Genomic DNA, 13,246 nt, shown 5'->3' on the forward strand with positions numbered 1-13,246 from the left:
CTAAAGTTCATCTCAATACTTTGTAATGTACCCTTTTTTGGCAATGACAGAGGTCAAATATTTTTTGTAAGTCTTCACAAGGTTTTCACATACTGTTGCTGGTATTTTGGTCCATTCCTCCATGCAGATCTCCTCTAGAGCAGTGATGTTTTGGGGCTGTCGCTAAGCAACACAGACTTTCAACTCCCTCCAAAGATTTTCTATGGGGTTGAGATCTGGAGACTGACTAGGCCACTCCAGGATCTTTAAATGCTTCTTACGAAGCCACTCCTTCGTTGCCCGGGCGATGTGTTTGGGATCATTGTCGTGCTGAAAGATGCAGCCACATTTCACCGTCAATGCCCTTTCTGATGGAAGGAGGTTTTCACTCAAAATCTCACGATACATGGCCCCATTCATTCTTTCCTTTACATGGATCAGTCATCCTGGTCCCTTTGCAGAGAAACAGCCCCAAAGCATGATCTTACCACCCCCATGCTTTACAGTAGGTATGATGTTCTTTCTCCTCCAAACACGACGAGTTGAGTTTTTACCAAAAAGTTCTATTTTGGTTTCATCTGACCATATGACATTCGCCCAATCCTCTTCTGGATCATCCAAATGCTCTCTAGCAAACGTCAGACGGGCCTGGACATGGAGTGGCTTAAGCAGGACACGTCTGGCACTGCAGGATTTGAGTCCCTGGTGGCATAGTGTGTTACTGATGGTAGTCTTTGTTACTTTCACTAGGTCCCCCCGTGTGGTTCTGGGATTTTTGCTCATTGTTCTTGTGATCATTTTAACCCCACGGTGTGAGATTTTGAGTGGAGCCCCAGATAAAGGGAGATTATCAGTGGTCTTGTATGTCTTCCATTTTCTAATAATTGGTCCCACAGTTGATTTCTTCACACCAAGCTGCTTACCTATTGCAGATTCCGTCTTCCCAGCCTGGTGCAGGTCTACAATTTAGTTTCTGGTGTCCTTTGACAGCTTTTTGGTCTTGGCCATAGTGGAGTTTGGAGTGTGGCTGAAACTAAATTTTAGTCATAAGACTAAATGATTACTGTGTAAATCAACAATGCTGTGCTGCATGTTGTAGTGCTCTAGTTCTGGTTCAGGGCTTTACTGGTGTTTCTCACTATAAAGTTTGGCCACATTAGGTGTAATTTGGCAATTCTGAGAGTTTTAGTCCAGGCTTGGTGCTCTTTTTTTATCTGTAAATATTTTGTCTGTTCTTTTTAATCATGTTGTATTCTCTCTTTATTTGAATACCTTTTATATTCAAGTTTGCCTTTTAAAATCTTGCCACAAACACCAGTTGAAAACGAGCCTCTTTTGGCTAACTCTGGCTCATTAAGTATGGGGTGTCGATTGTAAAGTTGTGCATGCTAAAATAAACGTTTTAAAAACGTGTGAATTTTCTCATGTTACTTTTGACTAGATTTACAGAAATATTTGTGAAATTTGTGATATTTCTCTCTTGTAAAAGAAATATATGTCAATGTTAAATCTAAATGTTAAATATTAAATCTAAATGTTAATTATTAAATCCAAATGTTAAATCTAAATGATACATTTCATTATGAATGTTAAATCTAAATGTTAGATCTGAATGTTGAATCTAACGGCACAATTTTACATTTAGCATTTAGATTTCACATTTATTTTTAAATGTAACATTTTGATTTAAAATTTAACGTTTAGATTTAATATTTAACATTTAGGTTTAGATTTAAGATTATATTTAGATTTACCATTGACATTATATTTTTACCAGAAAAAATTACAAATATGGCTGTAAATCTGGTCAAAAGTAAACATTTTTTAAATATGGTTTGTTGCTATAAATTTGTTTATTTTAGAATGCACAACTTTACAATCATTGCCCCATAATTTACAGCATGTCTGTTTATTAATGTGCTTCGTCCCTTTGAAATAATCAATAAATTCAAATTCAAATGTCTGTTGTTTCCTTTATTCACAGGAAGTTGGACGATAGACGCAGACAGTGGAACATGCAGGAGAGGCGTCGAGAGGAAAAGATCCTACAGCAACGCCGGGAGCAGATCCAGGACGCCACCGAGCGCTGCCGGAGAGCCAATCAGCCTCCTGCACAGAAACGTAGACCAAGTGAGTCGTTTGAAATTTAAAAAGTCGATCTCTTACCAGGGGTGGAGCAGTGATTTTAAAAGTGAGGGTGTTCTAAGGGCAGGGCTACCGTCAAATTTAATTTATTAAATTAATTTACTAAAACCATGATGAAGCTGTTATTAGTCAGGGATACTCAACATGTGGCTCCTCATGTCTTAATTTTAATTATAAATCCCACAGAAAACCTTAAAATTTAGAAACCTTTTAACATCTTACCTTTTTTTGGCCCTTATTGCAACTTCCTCTGTCCCGTTTTTGCCCCTTTACGCCAAACTCTTTTGGAAGATTTCAATTTTAGCTTCCTTTTGTCAATACATATTACTTTTTCCTAATTGTTTGTCATTTTTGTTAATTCTTTTTGACACTTTTATCCAATTTTTGTCAATTTTCATCCATATAAGTACCTTTTGCCATTACATACCACTCGTTTCTTCTTTTTGTCAATTTTTTTCTGGCACTCTTTACTGCTATTGGCCCATTTCAGTCACTTTTCACTCTTTTCTTGCCACTTTTGGACCATTTTTTTGCCACCTGTTACAAATTTTTTGCCAATTTACTTACACTTTACTCATCACTGTTACTGTAACTCTTTGTTTACCTTCTCAGAATGACGGTTTTGTCAAATGGCTGGCTATGATTGGCTTGATCACCATTCAATCAATCTAAAAATGAATCCCTCTGTAAAAACTGGGAAGATTAATTTTAGTTTTTTTTTTAAATTGCAGGTGTCGCATCCGAAACGCACCTGTTTTTTGCACTTTGTCATGCATATCTACTCACTGATGTCTTTTCTTTTTTATTAATTATTATTCTTAGCTATTCCAGCCTTCAGTGGAAAGGTCATCAATCTGGACGATGCAATGAAACAAATTACAGGGTCTTTCAATATGCCCCATTCCCAGTCCTCCTTCATGTCTATGGAAACCATCAGAGCCAGGTGAGCAGTTGTACTAATATTCTCACTAAAGTTTTTGATTGATTATGGATTGATTAATCCATAACTCTTCTTTGTTTTTCTCATCAAGCAGCTTAATTCCTATCGAACCAGCCACTGTTTCTAAGTCCCATCATTACCCATTGCCTTCTGCTGTGGAGTCCAACACTGACGTTGTTCAGGAGCAGAACAAAACGAAACCAGAACAGGATCCCAGCCCACAGGTACCGTGTCCGTTCTAAAGTCATGTCAAACCTCACAAATGCATAAAACGGGTTTTACTCAAGATTCACTAACAAACTCAGTGTGGTTTGCAAAAAACATTGTTTACAAACGAATGCTATACTGTTTTGTTTTGCAAATAAAAAACACACCAATCAACCAAATACAGCAAGTGGAAAAAATCCTTTAAGTACAAACTAAAAAACAGGACATTTCTTAGAAAATTTACTGGCATTTATGTGTGGATCTGCAAAGTGAGAAAATTAGTGGCCAAAGTCGAGTTTTTTGTAGTTGTATGTTGTTGCTTTTGTACTTGAAGACATGCTTCTTTGTATGTGTGAAACATGCTGTGTTTGTTTCTGAAGCATTATGTATTTGTGTAATTGGTACATTTCCTATTTGTAGAACAAAATGCATTAGTTTGTTTAGGAGCGCCGTGAACACAACCGCTCTCAGAGTGGAACAAACAGCAAGTATCGGAGATGACGTAGGGTAAAGTACATGGGATTGTAGGTGATCAGCAGAGCCGGCAACAGCGCAAAACAGGGCTGCAAATATCTTCCTGAACAACAGCCTGACAAACAATGTTGTAAAAGAAGAGAACGATCAGCAAAAGGCACAAGAGAAGCATCATCGGTTAACTCAGCAGCAATACCTCAGTGCATCCATCAATAACCTCAACAAGATTTCAAACTTACAACCCCAAGCAGAAATGAACTCAAAATCGCTACAAAGTGCGAGCACGTTGAAGTCACACTCGGACGCTGCTGCTGGTCCTGAGGAGGAATCACACGTGAGTCAGATTTCAGGGGGATGTTCGGATATATCGGATGAGGTCGGGTGCACTAAAGGAATCCTTAAAATAAATCAATCTGAAAAAAAGTCAGGACATTTGGGCTTTAAAAAACAAGAGACAATAAGGGACAGCATTGAAATAACAGAAGCAAAGTTTAAGAAAACAGAAGGCAGCAATGCAGTGAGAAAGAAGGTTCGTTGGCTGCATTTGGAGGAAGAGGCTCAGAAGCAGAACTCCAACAAGTCGGCTGAATTTATTCAGTTAAGAAACGACTACGAGGACCACCAGCCACTTGCGACCACACCCCCAGGAGCTCCCAGGCTTGCAGACTCCACGGCTTCTCACCGTACAAAAAATACCTTGACAGATGTCGAGGTTCAAGTCAGCTTGGTCCTAGATGAAACAAATGAGGTCACGGTGCCACAGGACTGCAACAGGAGAGCTGGCCTTGAGGTCCCCCGGAGAGAGCATGCCGCCGCAGCCAGAGCATTTCCTGTTTCCTCCACAACACCAAAGCGCATTCTGGTACGACCTCAATCCGCCGCCGAGCTGAGTCGGATTGCCAAAAGCAAAGGGAAGTGCATGATTCCCCGTCTACCACCTCGAACGAGGGCGGTGAAAGGATGGACAGCATGTGATCCAAAGGCTCCATATGGTGCGGCTCAAGCATCATATGTAACCCCAGCAGACAGAAGCCATGCTGCATATGCACCTCTACCATCAGCATTCACCCCCACATTCTCAGAGGACAACTCTAAGACCCCACACACCTCGTTACACCAGGACGCCCACAGCAGAGCAAGAGAGACATCTTCAAAGAAGTTACAGCTCACTCCCACAGACGAAGAGGTTACTCAGCTCTGGCAAGGACTTCGTAGAGGCCTGACGCCAAAGGAAGGTAAAGTATATCTTAGTTATTTACACAACAACTAAAAGCAAAGCAGACAAGGGCTGTGTTGGAAACTACTCATACTAAGTCTAACGTCAAATTTAGTATGTGTGTGTTCACATTAGATAGTATGGAAAGATTAAGTACACGAGAAATACCCAGATGTAAACTATATTGGGACATTTTTTAAGAATGCATGGTAGACACACTCGTCATACTCAACAGTCCCATGATGCATTGCGAACAGACAGTAAAATGGTCCTGGGATCGGCTTCAAGCTAAAAATCAAACATCCCCTTTTCAAAATAAAAGAATCTCTTCTTTTCTTCCATTAGTTTATTTGGGCGACCGTGGCTCAGGTGGTAGTGGGTCGTCTTCTGATCGAGAGGTTGGGGGTTCGATCCCAGTACCTGACAATGTGTCAAAGTGTCCTTGGGCAAGACACTGAACCCTAAGTTGCTCCCATTGGTTGACTAGCGCCTTGCATGGCAGTCCTGTCCCACTGGTGTGTGAATGTGAGAGTGATTTGGTAATCGAGCTGATGTGTAAAGCGCTTTGAGCCTGCTTCAGTGTGGTTATAAAGCGCTATATAAAATCAAGTCCATTTACCATTTATTTCAACGCTTTTGTAAATAGGGCTCTTGTTTTGAAGTTAACCGGAAGCTTGGTCAGTAGAACAATGGAGGGTCGGCATTAAATGTGTTTACGCAGGTTTTATGTAACAAATGAGCACATGTTGATATTCTTTTTGGTCACTTTCTCACTTAAAATGCTTTCAGAACTTTCAAAAGTGGAGAATCAACAGAGATATTTAGCTTCAGTGTACTTCAGGTTTTTGTCGTCGTAAGTTCCAAATGCATCCTGGGAAACTTGGAAATATACTTCAGTGGGAACGATCATCCTAATCATACTTGTCATATATAGTAGAGAGTATATAAACTCAGTGAGTTTGTAGTGTATAGTACAGAGTGGGACATTGTATTACTGTAACTGCACAATTGCCTTGGTTTGTTTTATATACAATACTGATATCATGATATTTAGAATATTAATTTAGAAATGCAGTATTATTGTTTTTGTTTCCTCCTATTTTAAAATCTATATCCTCATCATTGGGTTGATTTCGTTTTCGTTAGGCACATTTGTGTCATTTTTTACTATTTTTCGTAGATGTTCGACAAAAAACATTTTCAAAGTAAAAGACCCCTAAGGTAAAAAAGAAAATGATTCTAGGAATTTGAATTGCATGACATAATGTAAGCAGCACCTGTTAGACTGCACTCACAATACGCCTTCACTGCAAGCAAGTTCAACACAATACTGACAAACATATTCAATGATTTATAGTTTTGTTTTTGGAAACTCGAGGTACTAACAATTTGAAATAATTTTTTTTTTTTTTTTTGTAGGTAAAACATCAACTAAAGGATATAAACCACCAGGAAGCGGCTTTAGAAACCCTTGCACTCAGCCTTGGCCTCCAGGGAACAGACATCTGACCCCTCAGGTACATGCATGCAGATGCCTGTATGTCAGTGTAAGTGTGTGTGTGCAGTGGCGCTGCCAGGATTAGATTTCAAACATTAGCCTGACAGTCAAGGATACAAGAGGTTTGTTTGTCACATACTAACAATTATCATTACTTAGAAAATGAGTTTTTAATGACAAGCTACCTACTTAACAACCGCTACAAACACTGGCATTAGCAGATTCTTCTTCTCCTGACCGCAGACTTAAGTTTAAAATCCACTTTTTCTGTGAGCTTTTTAAATTTGTCACCTTTGTGAACGACAATCTTTGGTTCTCTATAAAATCTCTTTTCCTTTTCTTGGTTAGAACGATTGGAGCAGCCGTAAACTACACAAAACATGGGAATTTTGATTATTTCACATTCTCAAGCTACTTCACTTCCTGCCCTCCATCTGAATTTTGCGCTCTCGCAATGCAGCAATGTGATGTCACATGAAAGCAACCTAATGTCATAAATGACAATCATTGGCCTTTATGTTAGGCTTCAAATAATTGGCTTAAAAAAACAGGTGCACTCAGCATGTTTAGCCTATTACAAACATGCAACTGTATTATCCCCTCCCACAAACAATAAAAAAAACCCTTTAAATTATACTTTTCTTCCACACCTTGAACAGTGCGTACAGGATTCCGGTTGGCGGCACCACTGTGTGTGTGTGTGTGTGTGTGTTGAGTTGCAAAAGCCTAGTCAGTCTCAGTGGGTGAGTTTGAACTTGTAGAGTCAGGTTTGAAGCCTCTTTGTGCATTTTTGTTTATAAAAGTGATCAGCAACGCTTCTCAAGACAAGATATTGTGGCTCAACTTTACAGAGCAGGTTTTCATACTTAATAAATGGGAGAAACCTTCTGTATGTGCTCACTGTTATTGTTTACATCCCCATTTATACATGTGAATGGCCTTGAACAGACAAGGGCAACTGGTGGCCACGGGTAAATGCCCAAATTGACCCCAAAAACAAACAAAGTGACAGTGAAATATATAAATAACTCAAAAACACACCAATGGACAACAAATGAGGGTCAAATACACAAAATGACAATAAAAATACACAAAATGAAAACAAAAGCACCCAAAAATAATCCCCAAAACACACCTAAATTGACAACAAATGTGAGTCAAATAAAGTGTACAAAATGACCACAAAAGCACAGAACAATGATCACAAAATGGCAACAAAAATACACACATTAACGCTTTAAACCAAACAATAATAAAATGAGGAACTGATGAAATCAGAGTTTAAATATACCAATTGCTCATTATTCTAAATTCTGACATGAAAGTCACCCTCGGATTATCAGTCAATCACATTTTCGTGACACCGTTGTGATAAAAGATGATTGCTGTATAATCTGCATTGATACTCTACAGTCTATATTGTGGTTAATAGCAATAATAATAATAATATTAATAATATGTTTTCTTTATTTCCTGTAGCCAATAAACCTGAATGCACAGCAACTCAAGTCATCAAATATAGACGGCTGGGACTTTCGAAATGAAGGTAGGAAGGTTTTTCTCTATATACATTCTTAACATATATTCTATAAAGTTATACAATGTCATTTCCAGTATTCCATGTGCTATATAACCTATGTGCGTATGATTTACAGGGTCTGACCTGGAAAGTGTTGAAACACAGAGGCAGCCAGTCATCGACATCTCCTTTGAGGAGCAGGAAATCCTCCTCTCTCTAGAAAGACTCAATCGTGAGCTGCAGTGTAAGTGATTGTATACATAGAAAAAACAATGTACAGTTTTAAAATGTTATATGATGACATTTCAACTGAAAAATAAGAATCTCTGCTTCTTTTTTCATTGCAGGTGTGCAGAAACGTTGTTTTGTACCCACTCCATCATGTGTAAGTACTTCTAAAAAGGTCTTTTTGATTTTGAAACACTCAATCAAAGGTTTACAAGAATTGCATCATTACAGAGGGACAATTATTTATAAATAAATAAAGAGTTTTTATAGTTACAGTACAGATTAAAAAACGTAATAAGTAATTTAAAGTTCCTCATTTCTCTAACTTCTCTACATGGTGTATACCCCAAAATAAGAACTAATAAAAACTAGAATATTTGCATTTCCCCATGAAAATTCAAGTGAAGATGCAGGTGCGCTGCACTGCATTAGCTTAGCTATAACTAGTATTAGCATTAGTTACCAATAAATGTCATTAGCTAGCATTAGCATAAGTTAGCATTAGCCAAACAACAATGTTAGCACTAACCTAGCATTAGTGTTAGCCTAACAATAGTGTTAGCCTAGCATTAGCCTAGCAAGGATGCCTCCCGCATCCTCACTAATAAATTAAGAAATAAAAGTTATTATTATTAATTAGTTAATTAATAATAAATTAACAATACATATAAGTTATTTCAATGATCCATTAATTAACTAATAACAATAATTATTATTATTATTATTAATAATATTATTATTGTTCTTTTAAAAGACAAAAAATATATAAATTTGAAAGTAATAAATAAATAGCACCATATCAAAGTGATCATTCAAGTAATAATTTGTTGCCAGACACAAACTAATAATAATAATATATTGATTATAAATCACTGTAATTAACAATAATAATAGATCTAAAAAGTTGTAGAATGTAAAATAATAAATAAATAGCATCATTTTAAAGTACCCATGTAACAGTTTAATATTTCTCACATGTATTATTGTTTTTGTTCAGAAAGGAGATGTGAAAGGTGTTCTTAACCAGCGTCAAACATCTTCAGCTAACCACCGCCCTCCAGCCCGGAAGAAAGTCTGACTTCCTCTTTGTGGAGCTTCAGAGCACACTTTAAGAATTAAACAGCAAATATATCTCTAGTCATTGTCAGTCTTTACTTCATACAAAACTACAGTAGGCCAGTTAAGTCAACTATTCATCAGCATGCATGGCTATGCTGTACACTACCCCCACCCCCGCTCAAAGAAAGGAAATAAAGGTGCGACTAAATTCTGTGCTGGTGCGACCAACTGAGAAAGTTAGTCGCACCAGTGCCACCACTGGAAAAGTTAGTGTAGAGCCCTGATGTAGCAAGTGTTGCTAATGCTAATGCTGCACCACTTTAGTTAAACAAAGTAAAAAGACTGTGTGTGACAATGAGAACATATCAGCCCTTTTGTTTGATGTTAATTGTACTTGGAACCAGTTTGATAAATTGCATACATACAATTTAAAAAAAAATTTGAAAATTACATTGTCTTAAATGATCTTTTATTCCTTTTTTTCATTTAGGGCGATGATTTTAAGTAAGTGTAACACCCGTCCCAGGTAACCACTGTTTTAATTCTATTTAGATTGGTGGTAAACAATGGGCGGGGTCCTGGGTACTCTTACTTTGTAATAAATAAATAAAATAGTAAACAGGAGATACAAAAAACCAAAGAAATAGTCCTACAGCTTCTAAATATTTTTTAAAGGTGCCTCCACTCAGCAAAAGAAAAACCCAGTTAACTATACTTTTTTTAACTTTTACTAAGAAAAATCTATATTAAAGTATACACATTTAACTATCAACGTAACCTCTAAAATAACAAAAAATAAACCACACACTCACAGGGAAATAACTTGCAAAAACAATCGAAGTTTAGTACAAAAATAAATAAATTGACAAAATGAATAAAACAATGGTTCAGGTATTTTGGTCAATTTTAAAATCAGTTTTTGAATACTCCCCTATTGTTTTTGTGTTCAACCTAATAGATCTCAGTTCAGTTTTTGTTGCAGGCCTGATGTTGCTTGTGATCGTTGTGGCCTTACAAACATAAAAATGGCCTCTTCACTTGCCAAGCAAGCTTTGGAAAAAATAAAATAAAATAATAGCACGTGCACCTTGTGCCTTGAAGTGTACTCACAAAACCTTGGATTAGAAGTGATGATATGGGCTGAGATAGGCTGCAGCCGCACGAGGCCCAAACCTCGATGATGGCGGTGTTGAGTTCAGCTAACAGGCTTTCACCTGAGCAGCAGGCCTTCACTGAAACAGCAGGGCCTCACCGGAACAACAGGCAGATCCAACGATGTACAAACTTCTTTATACTTCACAGTAGGGTCCAAAGAGGGTGTCTCTGGTCCATTCAAACGCATCAACAAAATCCAATCCAAGCTGGTAGACTCTGCATCCACTGGATTAAATAGTGTTTTTTTACCGGACTGGTTCACTCACATCTGCTCTACTTCATTGCTTAAAGCTGAGTTTGGCTCCGCCCATCTCTCTCCTATTGGTTGACACAGGTACACGTTCAATAAAACTAAAAATAAATCAAAAACCTTAACCTAAATTCGGGGCATTGAACATAACAAATTTATCTTAAAGGGGACATATCATGGTTTTAAATCCTTCCTTTTTACATATAAATCATCACAGTTGTGGTCTATATAAAGCGGAACTGCAATACTTGGGTCTGAATTCCTCATTATTATAGCTCCACCCCTTTTCTACCCCTTTTTTGATGTGCTTCTGAGAGCAACTCGTTTTGGTGCGGTCTCTTTAAATGCAAATGAGACACTCCACACCCCGCCCCCTCTTCAGGTGACACTCGGTTCAACTTCACCCTGCTCGGCCATTTTTGTAGTTTGGTAGAAGCGATACGGCTATGTAGCGGCGCATAAACTTTTTATTCAGAGGTTATTTACAAAATGTCAACAAAGGAAGACTTGTCCATCCAGCTTTACATGTTCGAGCCAGAGTCGGACCCGGCGGAGCGAGATGAAAATGAAGATGATGAACCTACAGAACCCTAACAAGTGAGCTAACACAAGCACCGAGCTAACGCTAGCGCCAAGCTATCCTCACGAAATGCATTTTAATACAGTCTTTTCAGAGACAAAAACGGCAAAATGAAATGACTAATGAAAACTTTAGACTTAAATTAAATCACGTAGGCCAAATCATCAAGGATCTAAAACGAGCACACAGCGCTAACATATGAAGTCTGAAGACGGTGCAACTGCTAATGCTAACAAAACAATGACAGGGACGTCTTATCATCAAACTTTTTAGCGTTATTTACAGCTTACCGAAGTACTCTGTTCGTCGTTTCCAAAGATAGAAGGAATTGAACCCTCAATCAGACAAAGTCTTTCGGCAAATCCTTCTTTATACTGGCGGAGGTTGATGAAGCAGTCATCCTTGAAGTGCTTCGCGCACACAAAAATGACCTTACCCACAGGTGTGGGTACATTTCCATGAAAAATAAAACTCAACCAAGCACTTCGAAAAGGTTCTGATGCTGGGAGATGTTGTAATGAAGCGTGTGGGTTACTACATCCAACAACCGAACATTTTGACTTATCCTCTCGTAACTTCGGCATCCTTGAGCTTGGACTACAAAATAAAATTAAGAAAAAAAAATGGCGGATTGCTCAAAGTGTTGGACCTGGAGTTGATGTACTAATTTGGCAGTTCCGCTGCAAATACTGTGATGTAATAGTTCAAAAAATGTAATAGAGAATAGAAAAATCAAAACAGATTAAAAAATATGAGCAAAACAGAATATAAAGATATCTACGGAGCACCTGAAGAGACTAATTTGATTTTTTCTGTACTTCTAAGCACTCTAAATATACAACAAAATACATTTAGGGGCTAAAAAAGTGGATTTAGCATGATATGTCCCCTTTAAAGTATACATTTAAAAAAAAAAAAAAAAAAACAAAGCAAAACATTGCTTATGCAAATTAGCTTTTTATCAACAACCACTTTTAACATTTTAGTCAGCTTAGTCTTAAGTGCTTTTTTTTTAGACTGGGCTCCAACTGTAATTAACAACAATAACAGATCTCGGTCGTATTGAGTCCCAGTAGCAGCATGTTCACGGACGTGCACAGTCAGCATTAAGAGCATCTATAATGATAAACAAACATCAAAATCAACTTATTGTCTTTATCTGCTGTACTTATGCAGGCGTAGTTGAAGCTAAGTAGCTTAGCAAATGCTAACACGGTCATTGTTAAGCAATAAAACATCTTTGATAATTACCTGTGTTCACAAATGTTGTCGCAGATTCCTGTGACTCCAATGAAGATGGTTACATTTGTTCAGCAGAATCTTTACGTAGGATAAGACAGTATTCATACAATGTCAACAGTCAAAACATGGGCTTCTTTATGGCGCAAGTGCTCATTGGTAAACTGTTACGTAATCAGTGACGTACAGACGTATTGTGGTGACGCAAGGACGTGGCTCCAACTTGCCGCTGCTGCGGTGGAAAACCAAACCGGTTCTTCAGCTAAACAGGTCTAGCTCTGAAGTAGCTCTGGCACCAACTCCAGCTCCAAAAAAACCTCTGCGCTCTTGGTGGAAAAGCCCTATGTGTGAGTTCACCATGTACATCCCGATGTAGTGCACGCACGCGCATCAGCCGTGTGTGTTTGTTTACATTGTAGCTGCTAGCATCTTTCTTAGCACATAGTAGAATATGAGAAGAAACACTCACCGTTGCGCAGAACAAACAATAATCATAGTGGACCCATCCGCTCACAAAAACGTTACATTCATCTGTCTGAAGAAGCAGAATGTTTGCGATAAGGTAACGACCATCAGCACAGGCACCGCCCACACTCATGGAGACGAAGGAGGAAGTGAAGTCTGTGACCCCAGATTTAAAGTAAGTTTGGAGTCACGGGAATAACAATAAATAACCATGAAATATTAACTTAAATGACTTTTAGCGGTACAAAAACGTTTTTCAATATCGACCTTTTTTTTTTTTAACCCGGTGACA

General features: G+C 38.0%; 1 protein-coding gene across 1 annotated transcript; it reads left to right on the forward strand.

Annotated features, from left to right (window-relative positions):
• The first annotated feature begins 3,998 nt into the window (after positions 1-3,998).
• On the forward strand, positions 3,999-9,311 carry LOC114471892 (uncharacterized). The gene is made up of 4 exons (XM_028460881.1): positions 3,999-4,980; positions 8,115-8,222; positions 8,326-8,363; positions 9,204-9,311. Exons 1-4 carry the CDS (start codon positions 3,999-4,001, stop codon positions 9,282-9,284), a joined length of 1,209 nt encoding a protein of 402 aa, XP_028316682.1. The 3' UTR covers positions 9,285-9,311.
• The last annotated feature ends 3,935 nt before the right edge of the window (positions 9,312-13,246 follow it).

The sequence above is a fragment of the Gouania willdenowi genome, chromosome 11 (genome assembly GCF_900634775.1).
Source record: "Gouania willdenowi chromosome 11, fGouWil2.1, whole genome shotgun sequence".
Lineage (NCBI taxonomy): Eukaryota > Metazoa > Chordata > Actinopteri > Blenniiformes > Gobiesocidae > Gouania > Gouania willdenowi.

Excerpts from the sequence above, each read along its gene's own strand:
- LOC114471892 (XM_028460881.1), top strand. The coding sequence starts at position 3,999 with ATGAACTCAAAATCGCTACAAAGTGCGAGCACGTTGAAGTCACACTCG. Across the intron at positions 4,981-8,114 it reads AGGCCTGACGCCAAAGGAAG|GGTCTGACCTGGAAAGTGTT; the intron begins GTAAAGTATATC and ends TATGATTTACAG. Across the intron at positions 8,364-9,203 it reads TTGTACCCACTCCATCATGT|AAAGGAGATGTGAAAGGTGT; the intron begins GTAAGTACTTCT and ends GTTTTTGTTCAG.